General features: G+C 34.6%; 1 protein-coding gene across 2 annotated transcripts in view; it reads left to right on the forward strand.

The window, feature by feature from the left end:
* The window catches only part of Ola1 (Obg like ATPase 1), a 157,954-nt gene that overhangs the window by 6,588 nt on the left and 125,820 nt on the right, over positions 1-25,546 (forward strand). The window contains exons 3-4 of one of the 2 annotated variants that reach the window (XM_010607029.2): positions 5,948-6,091; positions 8,150-8,277. In XM_010607029.2, the coding sequence (XP_010605331.1) occupies positions 5,948-6,091; positions 8,150-8,277 (272 nt within the window). Of the gene's footprint in view, positions 1-5,947; positions 6,092-8,149; positions 8,278-25,546 lie in introns of those variants that run through there. The other variant, XM_010607030.2, reaches the window with a different exon arrangement.

Below are 25,546 nucleotides of genomic sequence, written 5' to 3' on the forward strand. Positions count from 1 at the left end.
GTATGTATGTATGTATGTATGTATGTATGGAGACAGTCTCATTATGTAGTCCAGGCTGGTCTTGAACTCACAGTGATCCTCCTGCCTCAGCCTCTGGAGTACAGGGATTAAAGTCATGTGCCATGGTGCCTGGCTTTTCAAGTTACCTAAAGAGAATTTTTTTCTTTCTGAACTTGTTCTTCCACATAGTGGTTATTTTCTTCTCTGGTTGCCTTTAAATTGTTCTTTTATACTGGCTTTCAACAGCTTTTTATGTGCTTTGGTGTGGTTTTCCCTATGCTTCTTTTCCTTGGTCTATTACTATTTTAGGTTTGTGAGTTTATGATTTTCATTAAATTTGTGCAATATTTGGCTAATATTTCTTTAAGTACTCTTTTTGTCTTTTCCAGTTTTCTCTTTTTATGGGTCTTCTATTACATGTACTGTGTAAGTTGCCTAGATAGTATCCTACTGAAGCTATGATTTGTTCTTTATTTTATCTTCTGTATGCTTCATTTGTATAATTTCTGGTGCTCTATCTTCAAGTTCTTTTCTTCTGTAATGGGCTGTCTGCTATTAGTATATCCACTGTGTTTTTCATTTCAGTTTAATTTTGCTTCAAATATTTTATTTTTCATAGTTTCTCTCTGGATATTTTTCATGTCTTCATCTTTCTCTTTACATTCTTCAAAAAATTTTAAAAGGTTTGTAACATTAAAAGATTTAGAACATTTGTCTGTTAATTTCCTCATCTTGTATTACTTGATTTGCTTGTATTGACTTTTATCCCAATTTTGGTGTTTATTTTCCTGCTTTTGCACATGGCTTGCAATTTTTATTGGATTCCAGACCCTGTAAATTTTATTCTGAAAGTCATAGTTCTTGACAAGTATTGGACTTTGGTCTGGCATTTAGTTATTTGCATATGATTTTGATTGTTTTCAGGCTAGCTACTATGTTTTCTTATGATGAGTTCATAAGATTTTTTTTTTTTTCTTGTTCATGCTACTTTAGCTCTGCCATTAGAAGAAGGTGACTCCCTTGAAGACTTTCTGAATTCTTTTATATTACAAAGTCTTTCTACTCTGGCTAGTACAAGCTCTGTGTGAACTTTGATCGTTCTTCATCCCGATGCTTTGGCTGGTTCTTTTTCTGGCTTTGTGGAAATGGAATTTATGCACAAATCATGAGTCAGTCATATTCTATAGAAGGCACTCTATAGTTCTTTAGAGCCCTCTGCCTAGCTGCTGTCTTTTTAGTAAACTCTCCTGTGAGTTGTAGCTGCCTTGGTGTCTTAGTTACTTTTCTTGTGGTGACGTGAAATACCCAACATCCACAAGTTAAGAGAGGACAGGTTTATTTAGCTCACAGTTTCAGTCCATAGTTGGCTGGTTCCAAGGCAGTGTACCACCTGCAGAGAGGCAACAGTTCATGGTGGATAGAAGGTAGCAAAGCATTAAGGGATGACCACAGCTCTTTTTACCCTTTTATCTTTTTTTTTTTAATCTTTTAGAATTTCAGTTGACTGTGGTAATAGTGATGAGCTGTTTTATAATTACAGTATACAAAAATATAGTAGCCCTAATTTATCTTTATAATGTTTTGCTGTTTCTCTTGCCTATGGCATGAGCTTTCCATATGTCTAAAACCTGGATTCTTACCTCTTTTCTTTGCCCAGAATAGCAAATGTCCCTGGATTCAAATCACTTCCACATTGCTCCCCCTTCAGAATCCTAGCCTCTTCAGAGAGAATAGTTCTGTATTCTGCATTTTATATGATTTTTTTCTAGTTCTGGGTAGGTCTCTGGTCTGTTGTTAGCATTTACATCTCACTCAAAAGCAAAAGTTTTCCTTCTACCTCTGCCTGCACTGTTTTCCTTCTACCTCTGCCTGCACTTTGTTTCTTGAAGAAATTTAGTTGTCTTATGGAATTTCAAACAGTCTGGATATTATTGTGTCCCTATGGTGTCATGTAATGTATTCTTCTGTCTGTAGTTTTCATAAACTAGTTTGAACATCTAAATGCTTTGTCAGATTAAGGTGAAATATATTAACTTCTCTTAGAGGGAGGGACTTATTTTTCAACAGTCATTAGTGGTCATTACTCAGATCTATTACTTTGTTAGGTGTTGCAGAATGGTGATTCTCTTAATTTTATTTTTTCCTTTTTGAGCCAAACACCTTCATTGGAAGAGCGATAGCCTCCTTAATAAATGGTCCTGGAAAAACTGGCTTTCCATCTGGAGAAGATTAAAACTAGATCCATTCTTTCACCATGTAGTAAATTAAAATTGAAGTGGCTAAAAGATCTAAATATTAAAACAGAAACACTAAATCTACTCAGAGAAGAGGTAGAATTCTTGAAGACATTGGTGTAGGCAAAGACTTTATGAACAAAGTCCCAGTTGCACAGGGACTGTCCAAAGAATCAACTGGGATCTCATATTAAAAGCTTTTGCACAGCAAAAGAAATCAGAACAGAGTGAAAAGACAACCCATGGTGTGGGAAAAAAATTTTTGCCAGCTGTTCCTCAGACAAAGGACTAATATCTAGAATATATAAAGCACTCAAAAAAATCAGACCTCTCAAATTTAAAGACCCGGTCTAAAAATGGGTATCCGAAATGAGTAGACACTTCTTAGATGAAGAAGTAGAAATGGCAAATAAATGTATGAAAAATGTTTAACATCACTGATCATTTAAGAAATGCAAATTAAAACAAGGCTGAGATTCCATCTCACTCCAGAAAGAATGGCAATTATCAAGAAATGAGCCAATAAGAAATGCTGGCGGAGCTGTAGGGAAAAAGGAACCTTTCTCCACTGTTGGTGGGAGTGTAGACTGGTGCAACCTCTGTGGAAATCAGTGTGGAGATTCCTCAAAAAACAAAACAAGTTCTATTTGACCCAGCTATACCAACTTCTTAGTATCTTCCTGAAAGAATTAAAAGCATCATACCACAGTAATACATGCATACCCATGTTTTTAGCAGTTTGTAATAGCTAAATCTTGGAAACAGCCCAAATGCCCATCAAATAATGAATGGATAAGGTGTGTGTGTGTGTGTGTGTGTGTGTGTGTGTGCGTGTGTATACAGTGGAGTACTACTCTGCCTTAAGGAAAGATAAACTGGAAACATTTTTTTAGCTCAGTGGATGCACCTCGAGACCATTATGTGACATAAATGGGATGCACATGTTTAAGTACTGCATTGTTTCTCTGTAAAACAAAGTGTTAATAAAGACTCAAATATATAATAGATACTGGGGAGATAATGTTCAAATGAGAAGGGGAACAAGGGAGGGGAGGGCAGAGGGGTAAAGCAAAGCAGGAACAAAAAACAGATTAGAAGGAAACAGTGGAAACAAAGCTTTTATAAATAAGGAGAAGAGGGATTGAAGAAAGAGGAGAGAAATAGGAAAAAAAAAGCAAGATATATCATGTACAGGAATAACTTTCCTGTGACGAACATTATCATGTATATCTAAAGTATACCTACAATTAAAGAAAGCAAAAACTTTTTTTTCCTTGTTAATTGGCTGGACTGTGCCTATAAAATAATCAATTCTTTGCTTATTTTCAAAGTATATTTTATATAACAAAGACCATAACAGTCTTCAGTATAATTAATCAGCATCCTTATTTTTTGAGGATTAACAATTTATGGGTATGAAATGATTTGATTTGTTACAATTCATTGTATTGTTTTCTAGTCATACTCAAGATTGGCCCATATTGACATTTTAGAGAGGCTGAGCCAAACCTCCTGGGCCCAAATTACCCTCCTGTCTCAGCCTACAGAGTAGATGGAAAGGAAGGCACGGGATGCTTTTGATAGGATTCATTGGCCTTAAAAAGCTTCCTTGTTTTCTGCTAGAAAAATTGAGTTGTCATCTCTGTGTGTGTGTGTGTGTGTGTGTGTGTGTGTGTCTGTCTTTCTTTTTCTTTTCTTTTTTTTTTTTTTTTGGTGCCATACCTGGAATTAGCTATTTCTCCAACAAATCCTGATCATTTTTAATGGGCATGATAATTAAAGACCAAAGTCTAAACATGATCACTTTAAAAAAATTATCTGCTGTTTTAATGTGCAAATTATATTAGGCTTCATAGTCATTTAGGTGGACTGTACTTTTATACCTATACAGACTTTTAAATTCAGTAGTGTGACATCTAAACATGGTTGAAATTAAAAGCCAGCCCTATAGAATTAGTGATTTTCTTTCAATTAATCATTATTAGAGTTTTGGGATTGTTACTGTGTTCTTTGGTATTGGATTTCATCATTATGCCATGGCTGAGTGTGAATCCAGCCCATTGTCTTTAAAACCTTACTTCACAAAAGCAAAACAAAAGAAACTCTTGACTTCACATCACTTGAATATGTTTAAAATACAGTTGCCTACATCAGTTGATTTGGAAAGAGGACTGATGATACTTTTATTCTCAGCTGCTGATTTGTCTAATGGTGTCCTAACTAGAAATAATTTGTGTGGCTATTTTAGCAAACATCTGTACTTGACTGAATTGTTTAGTCTCAGTGGTGTTAGATGATGTCTAAAGACAGGTAAAATTAAAGTATCTTGTTAAAACACACTTCTCACTCATAGTACTTAGATATAACCTTGATCGTTGCCTTTTGCTCATCACTTTTATAAGGCTCTCAGTATTTAAAAGGAACTGGTTTTTGGTTTAAAAGTTCAGTCAGATGAGCTAACTGTATGTAGTAACTATAAATTTCTCCTGATGAATATAGACTAAATAGATCTCATAAGAATAGACATTTTAATCCTAATTTTTGAGGGGGAAAAGAGAAAAATAATCATCCATAGTTCAACACTGCTAACAACTATTTTTTTTTTTAGTATTCCTTTGTTATTACATTTAGCCATATGCAAATATTTTTACATAATCATATGTCTAGCCAGAGTTAGCAAGCACCAGTCTCAGTTATCAACTAATCCTTGAGTACTTTGTCATTTTCTCCAGTTAAAAAAGTAGTTCTTATTTTAAATTTTTTCTATGTACTATAAAGATGTCACTATAGTAAATTCTCTACTGTCTATTAATGATGAAATTGAAAAGTGATACAGAACAAACAGCAAACCTTTAAAGATTCCATTTTACTTTGGATTTTACTCTTTTTTAAAAATTTTATTCTTAAATTTTTTGGCATTCTAAATATTATACTTTAAACAATATGGCTAGTGTTAACATGTGAGTTGGCATACTCTGAGCACATATACTTGATAAAAATGAGATAACCAGAAAATTTAGTGACCACTTTATTCCTTGTTAATGTATTTCTGTCCTTTTTTCTTTTGTTTTTTTGAAACAGTGTCTTGCTATGTAGCCCAGGTTGGCCTTGAAATCAAAGCAGTTCTCCTGTGTCTGCCTCCTAAGTGGTAGGATCACAGGTGTGCACCACCACACCTGGTGGATTTTTTTTTCCCTGATTTAAGTCACACCTTGGAAAGAGTTTACTTTTTGACTTTCATAATTCACAATTCTAGACTTATCAGTAATTCTTGTGTATTAACAATTAGGAGAGTCTGAGCTCCAGCCTTCCATTTCCTGTGAGACAATTAGGATCTTCCCTCAATTCAGAATGCTTGGGAAGTGGTTGCTCTAACTAGATACACACCTTTCAACATTTCATACTAGTGAAGTTATGTTAGGTATAAGTGAAATGATACTAGTACCTCATATGTTATGAAAAAAATACATTTTTTGGTATAACATGAGAATCTTAGATGTCTTGAAGATTCTTTGGGAACATTCTTTTCAATTTCCAAATAGACTGAAATATGAACATAATTTATTTTTGTTAGTAAAAATGTATTATTTCCCCTGCCTTTACAGATTGGTTTTATAATCCATATAGATTTTATTTGATCACTAAAATTAGCATGGATTAACTTTTTCTTAGAAGTAATCTAAGAAGTAATAGAAAATTTTTTTTCGTTTTAGGAAATCTACCTTCTTTAATGTATTAACGAATAGCCAGGCTTCAGCAGAAAACTTTCCATTCTGCACTATTGATCCTAATGAGAGCAGAGTTCCTGTGCCAGATGAAAGATTTGAGTTTCTTTGCCAGTATCACAAACCAGCAAGGTAAGAAATACTTAATGTCACTGTTTTTAATGGCAGTGTTTTGGCTGAGTAAATAAACATGATATATTCAAAATAAGGTGGGAGGGTGCTTGCTTTGGCAGCACATATACAAAATGAGGTGGGAGGATTTTTCTGTAAAAATTAATGTAGCATTGTTTTGGTTAATTATAAAAGCAATATAGAGTACAAAGAAAGAATAGGAAGGATGTACTTAGTGATGACATTGCAGTTATTTTTTCTGGTGAGCATGAACTAAACTAGAGGGAGTGCTTACTCTTGTTACATGATCTCATTCATATAAAATTATAGTGTGTGTGGGTATATTCATAGGAAAAGATATGTAATGAAGATCATGAACTACTGTAATTAATGGTGATCTCTGGGTAGTGGAGCTTTTAGGTGATCTTCATGGTAGTTCTTTGGTATCCATGAGAATTAGTTCCGGAACCCTGTGGATACAGGAAGTTCTTTACGTAAAAGATGGTGTAATATTTGTATATAACCTGTGCATATTCTCCAGTATACTTTAAATATATTTCTGGATTACTTATAATATTTAATGTGTATACTGTTTAAATAGTTGTTACATTCTATTTAGGAAATAATGACAGAAAAGGGGCAGTTTTTTTCCCCCAGAATATTTTAAATCAGTGATTGATAATTCCTGTGTGGAATCTGCCAGATGGAGGGCTGTTTGTGTTCCTAATTCTTCTATAGTGTTTGCACTTTTATAATAAACATGTATTATATCTTTAATCAGAAAAAAATAAAACTTTCTAGATAAAACTTAGTGTAGAACTTCCAGATAAAATTTAGTGTAGGCAGTAAGGAAATGTATAATGTAAGTAAGAGCTATACGTCATCTACCTTGCTGTACCAAGTATAAATACTTTGATGTATCCTTCCATATTTTCCCATGAATGTGTTCACATTTACAGAAGTGGGATATTTATTTTACATAGAGTATAAATACCTTTCTAGATTAAAAAAACACATACTTGAGAAAAATCATTATAGTTACCAAGAGGCAGTGGACGTTGGGGACACAATGTCCAGCTAGAGAAACTAACCACATTTTTGTTTTTCCAGTGGATTTTCTAGTAACACACCTGTCTGTAATTGTTTATAGAAGTTACTTTGAAAGGATTCATTTAGTAGGGAATGCCTTTTATGGAACTTTTATACTGTATTTTATCAGGTGGTAAAACATTATAGCATATTACTTTGTCATGACATTGAAAGTAGCCTTTATTTGCTTGTATACTTAAATCTCCATTTTTACATGGCAAACTGATTTTCTTAACTTGGTTTCTCCCTTGCATTAACTGAGCTTTTACTTAGCAAAGCAAAGGTTATCTTGTATATGCATCTGATTTTCTTGCCATCATTAGCTAGGTTATTATGTACTATGTTGATAACTGGTTCTCATCATTACATGCATGTTTTAGCTCTGTAACCTCTGTGGTGATTAACGACAAACTTGGACTGCTTGTGTTTGAATCCTACTTTTATTACTACTTAGTTAAGTCATCTGTATGCAGTAAATTTCTTAACGCCTAAAAGGTACAAATTCCTCATCTGCAAAATAACACCTATCTTATAGAATTGTTTTGAACTTTGAAATGAGCTAGTAGATGTAAAATACTTAGTCTAGTACCTGACACAATGTTGACCTTTTTTTTTTTTAATTTAAAAAAATTTTTTTGAGATGGGGTCTCACTGTGTACTGTAGTTCAAGCTGGTCTTAAACTCACTGTGTAGTTCAGGCTGGTCTTGAACTTGAGGCAATCCTCTTGCCTCAGCCTCCCGAATGCTGGGATGACAGGTGTGTGTAACCACACCTGGCCAGTATTGACTTATTTTGTTATGATTACCCTACCTTCTGTCAGTATACTCCTCACTGCTTTTGTGTGTGTATGTGTTTGTGTGTATATGATGTGCCAGTGTAACTTTTAGTAAATTTACTGATAAGAGTTTTAATCTCAGGTACAATAGAAATTCTATACTGCTTTAACTTTTCTCCTTCATCTTATAATAAAATCACCTTTTGTATTTCAGCAAAATTCCCGCCTTTCTAAATGTAGTGGATATTGCTGGCCTTGTGAAAGGAGCTCACAATGGGCAGGGCTTGGGAAATGCCTTTTTATCTCATATTAGTGCCTGTGATGGGATATTTCACCTAACACGTAAGTGCAGTTGCTATTCCCTTATTGATTTCATCAAAGTCAGTGTTTTCTTTCCATTATTGCTTAGATGAAATTAGAAAGACTGATTAATAGAAGATTGTTTATCCTTGGAAGATAATAGTGGGTTAGTTTGTAGTCTGTTAATTTGTGACTTTTAATGTTACTTAGTGTAATCTCCATGTGTGAAGACATATTCCATAGATAGGCTGTGCTGATAATCATATTCTAGTTGAGTGTAAATGTTCTGGATGAGAAGTATTTCTGTGTAGAACTAGTGTTGATGAGAAGACATTTTGAATTTTTTTTTCATGATGGTGTTTCAACTTAGGACCTTGTGTGCATTCTGCAAGTGCTTCACCCCTGAGCTATCCTCACAGCCTTGAAATTTTAAGTTGTAGAATTTTATTATTCTTTTTTTTTTTGGTACCAGGGATTGAACTCAGGACCTTATGCTTGTGAGGCAGGTGGCAGAACCACTGAGCTAAATCCCCAGCCCTTAAGTTGTAGAAATTTTATGCACTCTTTTCCATGTGTCAAAGGCAAAATTAATAGAGAAGAGGATTCTAGTTATTTCAGAGGAGAGAAAGATCCTAATTATCTATTAAAGATGAAAGGATTAAAGAAACTAAATTAGCTATTTGTTATGGAGAGAGGGATACAATGGAAAGAGACAAAACAGATAAGACTGTAGTTTGGCTTATGTTCTTTTGATTACAAAAGTGAGATATAACAGAAATTCTCTGATAAAATGGATTGAGATTAAGGCTTAGGTTAGGACTGTACTTTATAATAACAGTATTATAATGAGCAAATTAATGCAAACTAAACAAAAGTAGGAAGTAGGGGACAACTGTCGACTGGTTCTGTGCTCTTCTTTGTCACTGGTCCTTCACTAAGGTAACTGTAACAATTGAGAATGAGGAGTTAGAAAATTTTATAGCAGTTTAACTATTTTTTTGTCATTTGAGTGAAATAATAAAAAAATTGTGTTAGTACTTTTTATAGGTCCTTAAAATTTTTCCTTTGCCTAGTAGTTTATTTCTACTCTGTTTTCAAAATCTCACCACAGATAATTTGAGAAGTACCAATCCAGGTGCTCTATCTTGGTAAAAGTATAAACAGAAAGACCTTCTGGGAGGGTTTGTGGTATAGGCAAACAATGAGATTGGAGTAGGGATGATTTGTTTTGTAAAGAAGTGACCCTCAAGCCTGACTGTTGGAATTCCTCTGTGTTTTTTACTGCTTCTGGTCACTAATAATGAGGATTTCAAAGAAAGAATAGAAGTCAGTCGTGACTCTTGGGTTTTGGTACTTGGTCCCTTGAGTGAATCATCATGGATGGCATTATCTGAGATGTTAAGTATAAAAAGAACAGCAAATAGTATTGAAAAAGAGACAGAGACCTGTTTGGGACATTATTTTGAATTTTTGTGCATGACCATATGGGTGGACATCTGTCAGAAAATAGAATATAGCCCTGTGAGAGATGGATGAGGTCAAGAGAACTGAAGATTGGGAATGAGAGAGATTGAACTGATGAGGTGAATAGAGCTTAAAGGAGAGTAGGGATCCATCATTAGGAAGGACATTTGATTTAAAATTTTCAGAGTTGGAGCAGCCTAAAACCGTTAATAATAAATGTTAGTAGTAAAACTGTTTTAGATTTTGTTGTTTCTTACGTAGCATTTATCTGATGTTTTCTTAATACTTGGAGAAATAATTAATTAGATGTGATGCATACATATTTTATTTTATTCCGGCTAATAATGCCTTAATCATTTAAAAAGGAGAAAAAAAAAATTAAACTAGATATGGGCACTGGCATACCCCTGCTGTAATTTCAGTGACTCAGGAAGCTGAGGCAGCAGAATACTGTTTGAGGCTAGCCTAAGTAACTTAGTGAGAACAACTCACAATAAAATTTCAAAAAGGCTGGGAATGTGGCTCAATGATGAGAACACTTGTCTGGCATGCATGAGGCTCTGGGTTCGATTCTAGGTACCACAAACAAAAAACAAAACACGCCCCCGCCAGATAGATAAAATACTTTCTTGTTATGATTGATTATAGAGTTACTAAAGTGTGAAAAATGCATCATATAATTGATGAAATATGCTACATATTAGTGTCTACATATTAGTGCATATGACACAGCAATACATTTATGACCACAATTAAGATTTTCTAAGAATTATAGTTAGAAAAAAAGTTGTAGAGATTAGAAAGATAATTCTTTAATTCCAAATAATGATGTATTTTAATATTCAACAGTTAGATTATTTAAAAACTTTTAAATTATTTTAGTTTTTTGTGGTGTTATGGATCAAACCTAGGGCCTTGCATGTTTTGGCAAGCACTGTACCACTGAGCTCCAACCCCTTTACCAATAATGAGATTATTAAATATGAATGTGAGATGCATTTTTCTGTTATATTGCTCTTTTTCATTAATTTTTACTTTTATTTTTTTCCCGGTGTTGAGGATCAAACTCAGGATGTTGCACTTGCAAGGCAAGCACAGAGCCACTGAGCTAAATCCCCTCGCATATATTGCTCTTTTTCAAAGATTATTTTCTTGCTGGGCATGGTGGTGCATGCCTGTAATCCCAGCACTCAGGAGGCTTGAGGCAGGAGGATTGCAATGAGTTCGAGACCAGCCTGGGCTACATAGTGAGTTCTAAGTCAATATCAACTGCATAGTGAGACCCTATCTCAAAAAACCAAAAAAAAAAAGATTTTCTTCAAATATCTTAAAGTCACCAGAGATGTAGTTAATTAATTAATTAATTTCATTTGTTAAGTAGTAAACGTTTTCTCTTTTGTGGGTATTGAGGATATATAGTGAGACTAAAATCTGATATTCTCTTCTTTTATAATGCTTCCATTCTAGTGATGGAATAGACACTGAATACTTATATTGATAGATATGTAATTTACATTGTTGGATCTGAACTCCCCCGTCTTCTAAATTTTCTGGTGAATTATTGGCTTCACCTGTTACCACACATTTGCCATTTAGTTCTTAATGTCATCATTTCTTATTTTGATTAATTTCGATCTGTTTTTTATCTTTTTGTTTCAGTTGGTTTAAAACTGCAAAGGAAGGAGACTATAATGGGGGGTGATTGTATATTTTATTGCTTGGGGCATTCTTAAGCTTTTAACAGTTAAAGGACAGAAAAATTTGAAAGTTTGGTTTATCACTATTTTACTTTTGGGGCCAGGGATTTAGCTCAGTGGTGGTTCCACTGCTTGCCTCTTATTCTTGATTGAGAATGATTTCAGAGGTAGTGAAAATACAAAAATAGGGGGCCAGGGATTTAGCTCAGTGGTTCTGCCGCCTGCCTCATAAGCGCAAGGTCCCAAGTTTGATCCTCGGTACCAAAAGAAAAAAAAAACAACAACAAAAAATATATAATACTTTTAAAAAAGAATCTATACATATTACTTAGTTTGCTTAGTTCTTAAGTAGTAGAGTTTGTTGCCTGATGTGTATTTCAAATCCCTTCCCTCATTAGTCGTTTAGGTTTTCTTTAAAGTATTTTCAGTGGTTTTCTGTTTGCAGAGTGTACTAATAACATGAGAAGTGGTAGAAATAATGAAAGATTATCTTACTTGCATGTGTACAGATATGGAGTTGTCTTTTAAAGTATATTTTTAAATACTTTTAAGTTATGTTTAAAATACTGCCTTTGAAAATATATCTTTTAAGTTATTGTATCCTAACTCATAGATATGGATTTAGTTATATAAACAGGAATTTATCTTTCCTTAAACAAGTGTTGCTGGGGTAAAAGTTGGGTCTTACTTTGCCTTATAAAAGTATAAAAACCATCAGACTTTGCATGAGGAATTATGAGAGTTATTTTTTTTTCTATTCTACTGATTTTTATCAGCAAAGCTCTGTGAGAAATGTTTTTGTAGTACATGTGAATTTCTGCTTATTAAAATTAATTTAAAAACAGAATCAGGGTCTTCAGTTATTGCAGGGTCACTTATTTTTCTTCTGTATCTTCAGCCCTTTTTATTTTTTACTTTTTATTTTGAGATAGCATCTTGTCAAGTTGCTACATGGCCCAGGCTGGGGGCTTGAACTTGAGATCCTACTGTCTCAGCTTCTCAGAGTGGTGGGATTACAGGTGTGTGTCACTATGCCCGGCTACCTTTTCAAAATTTTTAGCAAAATTTTGCTTAAACCAGACTAAATTTTGACCTAAAGGATAGAGCTGCCTATTTCTAAAACATAGAAAATACCTGGTAAATACAGAATTCCTCAAAAGTGATAAGATTCTGGTATCTGTCAAACTTTCTGCCCAAGTGCCCTCATTTCGAGGATGAGGAACATGGAACTTTGGGTGAATAGCATAGCTCCAAACATTTCACTTTAAGCAAAAGCTTTGGAAACTCCATGCTTGCTTTTTTGTTTGTCTGGCAGCGTGGGACCCCAATTTGAGAGGCAGGACCATAGGTTAAGATTTAAGTATTCTAGACTGGTGATAGCAAACCTTGGCACATGTGCCACAGTGAGCTGTTGTGTCACTGAAAGCTCTTAAAGGTTTGCCATCCACTGCCCCAGACCTACCAAGAGGCCTATCTGACCAAGCAACTAGTGTGGCTTATAATATTATTTGCTTATTTAGTTAGTGCTTTTAAGATTATTAGGTCTTGATCGTAAGAACCCAATGAGCTATAGAGGCCTCAGTATTATTCTTATTTTCATATGAGAAAATTATAGCTTAGTTAGGCAAAATGATTTGCCTAAGTAATATAAATAAAGAGTAGCCAGTGACTGTGATGAAACCATCCTCGCATGACTTCAGCCTTTTTTACCAAACTATTTCTGTCATACTACAACATCAACTGCAACTCTGTTGTCAGACCTCTGGAAGAAAGATTGGGGTAAAACTGACAATGCGTGGAAAAACATGGCTAATTTCCTAAGCATTAAAATAGATTGCATTTATTAATTGCTGTTACTGTAAATTGCTAATTTATAATTGTATAAATTTAGGGTATACAAAGTGACTTGACCATGAATGTAATGTAGAACAATAAAATCAAACTAGATAACATATCTATCATCTCAGATATTTAACATTTTTATAGTGAAATTATAGTGAAACATTTGAAATTTACTTAGTGAATTTTAATGTACAGTACTCTTTAATTGTATGCACCATGTTATGCAATACCACACACACACACACACACACACACACACACACACCTGCCTCTGTATTCCTTTCATGTAAGATTTTGTACCCTTTTACACCTCCACCCTGGGTTCTGTAATCATCATTCTACTTACTGCTTTAACTCTTAATTCCTTTGACAGAGTGTTATGGAACAGAAATTAGGAGAAATTGGTTGAATTACAAAGTTTGCATTCTTCTTTACTAGGTGGAATATTTTGTTCCCAGTCATTTGTATTGCTGAACATGGATTTGATGATAGTATCACTAGAAAGTAAATAAAGGATATTGATGGATTGCCACCCTTACATTTCTTGCATAGATGTGTACCCTTTTCAGTTTGCTTTATCTGTGTTTACCAAAGAAGATACTAAGTCTTTAAAGTCACATTCCTGGGATTTAGCTCACTGGTACGGCTACCTGCCTGGCAAGTGCAAGGTCCTGAGTTTGATCCCCAGTACCAAAAAAATAAAAATAAATAAATAATAAAGTCACTTCTTACGGCTGGGGAGGTAGCTTGGTGGTAGAGTGTTGGCCTAGCCTGTGGAAGACCCTGGGTTCCATCCTCAGTGTCATGCCCCCCCCCCATCATTTTTGGTATTTATAAAAACACTAGAAGTTAATGTTCCAAAAATTATTTAATGGATTTAAACTAAATACATCCATTATACTTAACATGTATTGCTTTTGTGGAACATTTTGTTATGTATATTGTTTTTAAAATCTTTTGAAGCTAATTAAATTTCTCCTTTGGTTATTTACATGAACTGAGGCAGCTTTTTAAAATTAAAAATTTTCTAAACCTTCGTTTCTTTGGAGCAGAAATGGAAGTGTATGAAGTTCAGGACATGTTTTTCAAAGTACAGTATTCCTTTAAAAATTAGCAAGTTGGCCAGGCATTGTGCTGTACATCTAGCACTTGAGACACTGAGGCAGGAGTATCACTGCGAGTGGGAGGCCAGGCTGGGCTGCATAGGAAGCTCAAGGCCAGCCTGAATTACATAGTGAAATTCTGTCTCCAGAAGTAAAACAAAACAAAATTAGCAAATCCTAAGTGGCTGGGAATGAAGCTTAATGAAATTGTGGGTTCAATCCCTAGCACACACACACACCCTCGTAACTGTTTAAATATATTAAAGATCATAATGAAAGGGAAAAAGATACTCATGTTAGCATAATACAACTGTATATATACAACTATAAAAACCTGAAGTGGATGCATTTTGTACATGTTTACACTTGTGTAGCCACCATATAAATCAAAATACAGACCATCTCTGCCACTCTTTCCAGGATAATCACTATTCTGACATATCTTCGTCACTTTAGTTTATTCTTAAATTTCACATGAATATAATCATATGTTCTGTATTCTTTAGCAGCTTCTCCTTTCTTTCACTGTAATGTCTGTGAAATTTATTCCTGCCATTATGTATATTGGTATAGATGGTTTATAATTTTGTTAAGTTAGAAACTTAGATTTTATATACTTCAAGGTGGATAGTCAGGATTATGTCACATAACTTACAAAGCTGAAGCTGCTATAAGTGACTACATTTAAAATACTTGGAGTGGATTTGAGTGGAAGGTTTGGGACAGAAAAAATATCTAGGGTTTTTTTTTAATATGTCATGGAAGAAATGATAAAAACTGGATTTCAAAAAATTATCAATAGTAGTTGAGGGAAAGAAATTTTAGAGACTTTCTGAAAAACATGTCTGACTTAATGATAGGCTTTTCTTTCATCTCCCAACAAACTTAATTCTCCTTAGTTAAAACTATTTGTCAAAGATTACAAAATTGGTAAGTAGCTCCTATGTTACGTGAAGCAAATTATTTTTAAATTCACACATGAAATCACCTCTCTAAAAACAGGTGTCTTGCCGGGGATTTAGCTCAGTGGTTCCTCCACCTGCCTTGCAATCACAGGGACCCAAGTTTGATCCCCAGTACCAAAATAAAAACAGGTGTCTTGTTTAGAAATTTTTTTTTTTACTTTAGGGTTTGTGAGACTATTTGTTTTCATCAGTTTTTAGAAGCAGTATAACTTCCTATTGTTAGGTTTTTTTTAATGCTTTGAACACGAGACTATTGATTTTATTGAATCTTTTGCTTTTTAAAGCTTGGCATTTCAATGGGAAGCTAAGGCATTTGTGTATTATCTGAAGTACTGCATCTTTTATCACTATATATATTGTCTAGCTATAGACTGTGGATAATAGTACTCATTACAGTTACTCAACAGATATTTACAAACAAATATGATCTTTAGGCTGGGAATAAGAGTTCTGTTTTCTAGTTATAGTTGTGAAAAAAGTTCAAATGCAGTTTATTCAGCTAAGTTGGTGTGTGTGTGTGTGTGTGTGTGCGCGCGCGCGATGGTAGAAGTAATACTGGGGTAAACTTACTGCCTGTAGTTTTTATCAGTTCTATTCACCAGTTGCTTCTTATAGTTAAATTTTCTTCTTATGGACTTGTTTTGAATTTTTTGTATAAAATTTCAATTTTGTTACTTTGCTTACTTGTAAAAGGAATTATAACTTTTACAATAAAAGACAAGTACATTAAAACAACAGGAAAACAATGAGACCCAATTAATGAAGAGTAAGGATTAGAGAAAGTGGATGGATGGTCAGGAGCCCAAGTACATGGTAATGGATAGGCTGTGCCAAGTAAAATACTGAAATTGAGAATAAAATTGAGAATAAACCTTATTGCTCAACAATATGGCATACAAGGCAAGGAGAAAAATTATTAGCTATTTTCATATAAACAGACACTCTTTCTTAGCTCTAAATTCAATTTACTAAATTCAAAGGTTTGAGGTGGTGCAGACCAGTGTGTGGTGTCTTCTGTTAGTTTGAATGAAAAAAAGTAATTTAGAAGAAATCTTTTACCTTCTTATTACTCTTGGTAAAAACAGAGGGCATATGGTAAGTTTTTTTTTTCTGAAAGTTTTTTTGTTTTTTTAGAATTTACCTATACTCTTACACAGTAGCATAGGTTTGTAGTTCTAGTTTATAGAAGGTAATCTGTGTCACCATCAAGTTAATATGTTTTAAACTACTTCTTTAGAGTATTAGGCTCTGGCAATTGTCAGGGCTGGCAATTCAGTATTAAGATCATTATCATGTGTCTGAATTGTTGACATTTTATGTTGATTGCCAGAAGAAAGGAAGTGATTGTTAAAACACTTTGTACATGTTAGGTATTATGGTAGTCACTTTATAATTTATTGTTGTATTCAATCTTAACAATTCTGCAGGATTGGTGTTATTCTCCTTATACAGATAAGGACAAGTGAGAGGTCAAGTATTTTTCCTAGGAGCCATAACTCTGTAGCTGGTAAATTGGGCACAGAGCCAGCCTTCCTTCTCTTTCTCCTCCCCTCCTCCTTTCCCTCCCTCCCTTCCCCTCTCTTGTTTTTTGGTGGGTACCGGGGATCAAACTCAGGACGTTGCATTTATGAGGCAGGCATGGTGCTACTGAGCTAAATCCCCCGCCCTCTCTATAGGTCTTCTCTCTCCCTCCCTCCCTTTCCTCCTTACTACCCTCTTTTTTTTTTTTTCCTTTTTTAGGTTTTTGGTACTGGAATTATGAGCATAGGGTTTATTACCTATGTCTCCAGCCTTTAATTTTATTGTTTAAAGTCCTTTCTCTTTCCAGTCTTTCCTCCATTTGACCAGCTTTTGTACATTTTAGATCTGAATGTTTAAGATGCCATCTCTCTGTGTGAGTTTGTGTTTGTGTGTGTGTGTGTGTGTGTGTGTGTGTGTGAGAGAGAGAGAGAGAGAATTCAAAACTTCAGTATATATTTTTTTAGTGAATTCATGCTATGCATAGTAGTGATCTGCTATGCTACCAGATTTCTGAAGAGATAAGTACTGTATAGTAATATTTAAAGATTTAAGTTATGTGTTGCTATCAGTATTTATTGAGCACTTATTACACACCAGACTCTGTGCCAGTTGCTTTATGTGAAGAATTTTATTTAATTATCAGAAATCAGAAGTGGGTATAGAATAATTAGTAAACTTGTCCAAGGTTACATAGCTGATAGATGGTATAGCTGTGAGTACTACTCAGTAAAACTAGTCTGACTCTAAAACTTGTGCCTATAATGACCAATAGAAGTACAATATGAGGGACAAATGTGAGCTACATATGTAATTTAAAATTTCTAACAGCCACATTAAAAATGTAAAAAACTTGAATTCGATCCCTGGTACCAAAAACAAAAACAACAAAAAAAGTAAAAAAAATTTAAATACACTATTTATTAAATATTAAATTAATTTAAATACATATTTATCCTAATCAACATGTAATCAATATAAAAAATTTGAAATTTTGCTTTTTTGAAATCTGGTGTGTATTTTACACTTTTAGTGCATGTCTTCATTTGAATTAGCCACATTTCAAGTACTTAATAGCTTGATAACAGTAATAATTAATGGTTTGTTGTTACAATATTGTGTAATATTCTGCACCATATGCATAGGAAAAAAATTTGAAGAAGATACATCAAATTGTTGACAGACTTCTGGAGAGTAGCATTGAGGTATAGGCAATAGCAAGTGACTTTTGCTTTTCTTTTAAACTCTTGGCTTTTAAAATGTGAGTGTGTAGCTAGGCATGGTGGTGTGCACCTGTAGTCATAGCTTCTTGGGATGGTGTGGCAGGAGGATCCTTTTAACCCAGTAGTTTGCGGTCAACCTGTGTGACATAGCAAGATTTCATTTCAAAGGGGAAAAAATGAGTATGTATTATTTTGGTTTTTGAAACATGACAAATTTTCCATTCAAAATATCAACTTTAGATTGGCACAAATTCTGTCTCTATAAATTTTTTTAAAATTGGGCTAATCATGATGGTTCTACCAAGATGATTTAGTTAAGAAGTTAACTCTCAATTAACTAAATGGGTGATTTTTGTTAAAGAAGTTATTTTCTGGATTGCTCCTGTAGTAGCATTATTGTTTATATGCTGTGTTCTGCCATAAAATGATACTTCCAAGAAACTTTAGTGCATTGAATGTTAGCACCAGCCCGCTGTTTGAGAAATAATCAGTATTCGTTTACTTGGTACACAGAAAGTGTTGCTTTATAATAGGTTGAATTAAATGGCATTTAGGCAGAAAAACTTGTGCCTTGTAAAAAATGAGGGTCATCCCGTAGCACATATAAAATTATAATTTAATTATGTGTTTACATCCCCTTTCCCTATACCTTCTGAGTAGACAGTTTTAGTCTTATAAGTTTTATATTCTACTTTTTGATTATAAATGAACAAATAGATGCTATTACTTTTATTTATTTTATTTGTGTGTGTGTGTGTGTGTGTGTGTGTGTGTGTGCTGAAGTTCAAACCCAGGGCTTTGTGTATGGTAAGCGAGTACTTTACTACTGAGGCATAACCTCAGCACATTCCTCTTTGTTTAAAATAAGTATATATCAGTGAGAAAAATTTTAAATATTGAATTTTAGGGTGTTAGGGATCTAGCTCAGTGGCAGAGCGCTTGCATAGCATTCACGCATAAGACCTGGATTCAATCTTCAGTATAGAAAAGAAAAATGGAAATTAAGACTTCAAAATGAAAGTTTACATTTCCCTATTTCCACTTTCTAGAACTCTCTCCCATATTTCTTAAACACAGAAAGGATATATCGTTATTCTCTTCTCATGATTCCATGTATATAGTACATTATTTTTAGTAATTAAAATGATACACATAATGTAGAAAATCACATCCTACGTTCTGAAGACAAGTACTGCTAATAGTTTGGGAGCATATGCCTGTAAATTTATTTTTATTCTCTGAATGTATCTTGATGTAAATACATTAAAATACGAATTTCTTACTATAAATAGAATACTCCTACATTTACTTCAGTGACCAATTGATTTTACCTTTAATGTAACTTGTTCATTTTTCCTTGATAGTACCATTGATATGTACTCCCTTTTGTGGGGCAGATACGAAGATATCCAGTACGTGGATATAACTTTGGTTAATATTTCTTTATAAAGGATCATATGAATGAACACTATAGTTTGGTTAAGTGTCTCCTAAAGGGTCCCCAGGATAGTGCTGTTGGGAGGTAGTGGAGCTTTCAGGGGGCTAGCTTAGGGGGAAGTCCTTGGGTCATTGGAGATATGCCACCAAATGGCAAGGTAGGACTGGTCTCTTTTCTTCCTCTCAATTTTTTGGCCATAAAATGAGCAGTTTGCCATACCACAGTTTTCCACTATAATGTAACGCCTTACCATAGCCTAAAAACAGTGGATCTACCCAATCATGGAATGGAATCTCTGAATCTGTGAGCCAGAATAAGCTTTTTCTCTATAAATTAATCATCTTTGGTATTTTGTTATAGTACTAGAAAGCTAGTTTATAAATGGTGGTGAAGAAACATTTGCAAATAAGTTCTAAAGCAAATAAGGTCCAAGCAAAATACTAGTTTAAAAATATTTCAGTTTGTAACCACATCAACAGTATTTCTCCACTTAGGCAAATTCCAAGATCTCCCTGTTTTACAAATTTTATTTGGGCCCATCTGAAGAGGACAGTGAGCCAGCATTTTTTTTCTTTAGAGCCCAAGATCATACTTATACCCAGCTACCACCTATAGAGACTCTTCTGGCTCCACTTCTTTCATCCTTGTATCTTAAAGTATCTCATTCTACTTCATATTAAGTTTCTCATCTCTCCCTATTCTTCTGGAATTGTTTTTTGCTGGCCCTTGATTTGCCAGTAACCTCACTTGCCTACTTTGTGTTTCCAGAAACCTAGCCTGATCAGGATTCTTGGGCCATTTCACCTGCTACAGGCAATTGGAAATTATCCAAACTTGGGATATGAAAAAGAGTATGTGATAAGAACCAAATGAATTGCACATGAAATTAATGATACAGAATATCAAAAAAGAAGTATTAGAGTCTGGTTATGTGGATATCAAGATAAATAAATTCCAACTTGTTTTTGTAAGCAATTAAATGCATTAATTAATTTTATTCGGGAAAGTGCATAACCTCAAACATTTCAGAAAATGTAAAGATTCTAGATTGGAGGATGATTATATGCTGGGTTAAATACTCAGTTAAAGTATTGTTTTAACAGTCAGGGTTGGAGGCTTCAAGATGGAGAGGGACAGACTTGAATGACTTAGATTGAATATAGAATTGGCAGTAGAGTTTTTATTAATTTTATCACAGTTTTGTGTACTGCTCATTTATTTGATATTCTTAAATGTTAAAACTATTGTTCTAGTCTGCCAAAGCCCTGAGAAAATAATCTTTTGAGATGAGAGTCATGAGCAATCAAGATAGTTGCTACATGATATGTTGTATGACTGATTAGAGATGTATATTTTCAGCTTTGAAAGCAGCATGGAAAATTCATATTTCTTCTCTTTTTGGGGGGCAAAGAACTTGAGGGATAGTAGAAACAGACATTATGGTGGACTTTTGGCCTTTCCTAATTTAATACTAATTGTTGGACTATATTCAAGAAATCCTATATTTAAGGACATGATATTTACTTGTGATTTTTTGGTGACCAATTAGAATAGCTAGAATTATGAGGCTGATGGGCAAATTAATAGGTGACCATTTTATTTTCCACTCATCTTTTCTCTCGGTGGCTACACAAAAGGAACATTTTGCTTTTGTTTTTGTTGTATTTATAAATTTATGGATAGCAAAGGTCAAGGGTTAACAGTATGTTTCTTAATGTCCTTTGCAAATCTAAATCATGCCAGTTTTGGAATATAAAATTGCAATCACTTACTTTTTTCTCAGAGGTATTTGTAATATTACACTTGTCTTTTTAGCCAATGATTTTTATTTCTGTTTGACTTTTGCATGTTTATTTTCCTTTACAAAGCCTACTTTTAGTAAGTAGTAGTAGTTTTTGCAATAACTTTTTTTTTTTGAGACAGAGTCTTACTATGTAGTTGAGACTGACCTGGAACTCACTATATAGCCCAGGCTGGTCTCGAATTTACAGCAATCCTCCTGCCTCAGCCTCCTGAGTGCTGGGATTACAGGCTTGTGCCAACACACTTGGCTTGTACTGTCTAATTTTGATGTTACTTATTTTAATTTTTGAAGGATTTATGCAGTTTTATAATTCTTACAAAATACTTCTATCTTTCTCCTCTTGTCTCCAAATAGGGTTTTAAGCTCTTGTATACTTCTCTTGTGGCCTTTACCCCCTCCAAAGCTGGTCAGGCAAATTCTTATGGAGATAGAACGAAAATCAATTCATGTAGATGATTTTTGAGCCGATGGTTAGAATTTTTGACTAGGAGAAAATCAACACCCTTATCCTCTCTCCTTTGTTATTAATGACAGAAGTGTCTTGTTTTATTTTACTATCCCTCTGTATCTGCTTGAATTTCTTAAGTCTAGGTAGTTTAATTAGAGCTTTAAGAATAACATTTTGGAGGGCTTCTTTAGTTTTGTTGTATTTGGCCAAAAAGAGACGAAGGTGAAGTGATGGAAAAATGTAGTTTTAAGTTGCCTTTCTAGTTTTTATGGAATTATATACATCCTTAAGGCATTATTGGTTTATTGAACTGCTAAATGAGAAGGTAAAATCCACCTTCATTTAATTGCTCCATTCCCTTAAGTTAAGTTAGCCCTTAGGTTAAGTTAGGTGTTTATATGTTTAATAAATCACCTTTAATTACCATGAACATAAATTACTGTTTTCAAGAACCCACCTTCCTCCTTCCCATAAGCCAGTCATTTAAAAGTTTTAAATGAGTCACACATTTTTGCCTAGACACAAATTGCCAATATAAAGCTGTCTGATTGTATCCTAAAATAATGCAGTTCCCCCCATCCTGTAATTTTCTTTCTCAGCAGTATTTATTAAATTAATCTAATATTGGATGGTAGTAAACAATTTGACCAAAAAAACATGTTTTCTTTGTTTCTTCCATACAAATTCAATGAATTAAGTAATTATGCAATGGTTCCCATCTACTTATACAATGCATTCTAATAACCAACTTCGATTTACTGTGGAAATATTGTAGCAGTAGGAAAGAGTTCCTTATACTTTGCATTGTAATGTTGTATGAAGCGATTTGATCTACTATTTTCAATTTTATTGCTTAAACATACCTTTACATCCATGATGATCTTGTATTTGCTTTTTCTCACATGTCTTTTCAGACATATGTTAGAGCTTTTGTTTCCTGTTTTTTGTGCTCAAAATAGCCTGCTATGTATGTTCTCTTTGTAAATGCTTGTATCACTAATGAGAACTTGCAGGAATGAAATTTGATGAACACTTGTTTTCTTACCGTGAGTCTTCAATTTCCTTATACTTTGTCATCGTGCAAACTATTGGTACTGCTAAACTAGCCATTGTAGTTTAAGTACACTGTAGTTCAGGTACAGTTTTCCTATGTCAGTGACTTACTGTTTTGCACTTATGGCTTGGTATACTTGCTGGCTCTGGTAGTTTAAAAAAAAAAATGCAGGGATTGAGTTCTTAAGGACTGTAGGCTATTCAGCAGCCTTGTCTTTTAGGACCAGTTTTTCTTTTTCAGTCTTGGTAAAGACAAAGTGTCCCCTCAGAACTCCCAAACTTGCCATGAACCTGAAATTTGTTTGTGCAAGGATATGATGTCCCATGACTAAAGCTTTTTGGAAACAGTGTTGTATGTTATCTTTCAAATTTTGTTGAAATATCAATCTTTTTTCTATTTTTAATATAGGTTGAATTCTGATTTGTGTACTGTGGGTGACTGTTTTGTTTGGGAAAAAACTCTTAAATTGGAATTACAATATTTTTAATATGGATTTTTTGATGCTGGGATTGAACCCTGACCCTTGTGGGTGCTGAGCACACACCCTGCTGCTGAGCTCCACTTCTGATCCTGAGTATGATTGTAAAAATAATGGAAACAGTGTATTGGAGGTTATAGTTATACTAACAGGGTTGATGTTTTCTTTTTACTTTTAAAGAACTAAGAAAAATGTAATGAATAAAGAAATTTACATAGCCGATGATGTTAAAATATAGAACCGCAATTTTTTTTTTTTTTTTTTGAAACAGATTCTCACTATGTAATTGAGACCGACCTGGAACTCACTATGTAGCCCAGGCTGGTCTCGAACTCAAAGTGATCCTCCTGCCTCAGTCTCCTGAGTGCTGGGATTACAGGCATGCGCCACCATGCCCGGCTAGAACCACAATCTTATAACTCTAATAGTATTTTTTTTTTTTTTTGAAACAGATTCTCACTATGTAATTGAGACCGACCTGGAACTCACTATGTAGCCCAGGCTGGTCTCGAACTCAAAGTGATCCTCCTGCCTCAGCCTCCTGAGTGCTGGGATTACAGGCATGCGCCACCATGCCCGGCTAGAACCACAATCTTATAACTCTAATAGTATTTTTTTTTTTTTTTGAAACAGATTCTCACTATGTAATTGAGACCGACCTGGAACTCACTATGTAGCCCAGGCTGGTCTCGAACTCAAAGTGATCCTCCTGCCTCAGCCTCCTGAGTGCTGGGATTACAGGCATGCGCCACCATGCCCGGCTAGAACCACAATCTTATAACTCTAATAGTATTTTTTTTTTTTTTTGAAACAGATTCTCACTATGTAATTGAGACCGACCTGGAACTCACTATGTAGCCCAGGCTGGTCTCGAACTCAAAGTGATCCTCCTGCCTCAGCCTCCTGAGTGCTGGGATTACAGGCATGCGCCACCATGCCCGGCTAGAACCACAATCTTATAACTCTAATAGTATTTTTTTTTTTTTTTGAAACAGATTCTCACTATGTAATTGAGACCGACCTGGAACTCACTATGTAGCCCAGGCTGGTCTCGAACTCAAAGTGATCCTCCTGCCTCAGCCTCCTGAGTGCTGGGATTACAGGCATGCGCCACCATGCCCGGCTAGAACCACAATCTTATAACTCTAATAGTATTTTTTTTTTTTTTTGAAACAGATTCTCACTATGTAATTGAGACCGACCTGGAACTCACTATGTAGCCCAGGCTGGTCTCGAACTCAAAGTGATCCTCCTGCCTCAGCCTCCTGAGTGCTGGGATTACAGGCATGCGCCACCATGCCCGGCTAGAACCACAATCTTATAACTCTAATAGTATTTTTTTTTTTTTTTGAAACAGATTCTCACTATGTAATTGAGACCGACCTGGAACTCACTATGTAGCCCAGGCTGGTCTCGAACTCAAAGTGATCCTCCTGCCTCAGCCTCCTGAGTGCTGGGATTACAGGCATGCGCCACCATGCCCGGCTAGAACCACAATCTTATAACTCTAATAGTATTTTTTTTTTTTTTTGAAACAGATTCTCACTATGTAATTGAGACCGACCTGGAACTCACTATGTAGCCCAGGCTGGTCTCGAACTCAAAGTGATCCTCCTGCCTCAGTCTCCTGAGTGCTGGGATTACAGGCATGCGCCACCATGCCCGGCTAGAACCACAATCTTATAACTCTAATAGTATTTTTTTTTTTTTGGTACCAAGGATCGAACTCAGGCCCTTGTGCTTGTGAGGCAGGTGCCGGAACCACTGAGCTAAATCCCTGGCCCATCTAACAGCAATTTAGATATGATTTACTCATGGATTCAGCAGTAGGAGAATCACATGAGTAACAGGAAAGGGAAGTCATTGAGTTAGGGAGCCAGGACCCTTATAGTGACCATGATATTATTTGAGTCCCTTAGATGCCCTGTGAATTAGATATTACCCTATTTTAGAAATGAGGAAAAACAATTTCAAAAAGGTTTTAAAAAACTATCCAAGATCATTTAGCTATTCAGTAGCAGGATCAACAGTTTTAGCAAAACTAGTATTTTTTCCTACTGTCTTATGTTGATTTCATAAAGACTTTTTATCAGTATTATGCTATAAAACATTTTTCTTATTTTAGAATTGCTTTAATAATAATTTTAAATGAAGGAATAATATTTCATTGTCAATGATCTACAATTTGTCATTCTTTGAATATTGTACAGAGTGACTTCGACCATGTATCCTTTCTCTTCATTGAATTATTTATAAAATATTTATTCAGGAGAAATT

Source organism: Fukomys damarensis, unplaced genomic scaffold, assembly GCF_012274545.1.
Source record: "Fukomys damarensis isolate Sample0158 unplaced genomic scaffold, DMR_v1.0_HiC HiC_scaffold_26, whole genome shotgun sequence".
Classification (NCBI taxonomy): Eukaryota; Metazoa; Chordata; class Mammalia; order Rodentia; family Bathyergidae; genus Fukomys; species Fukomys damarensis.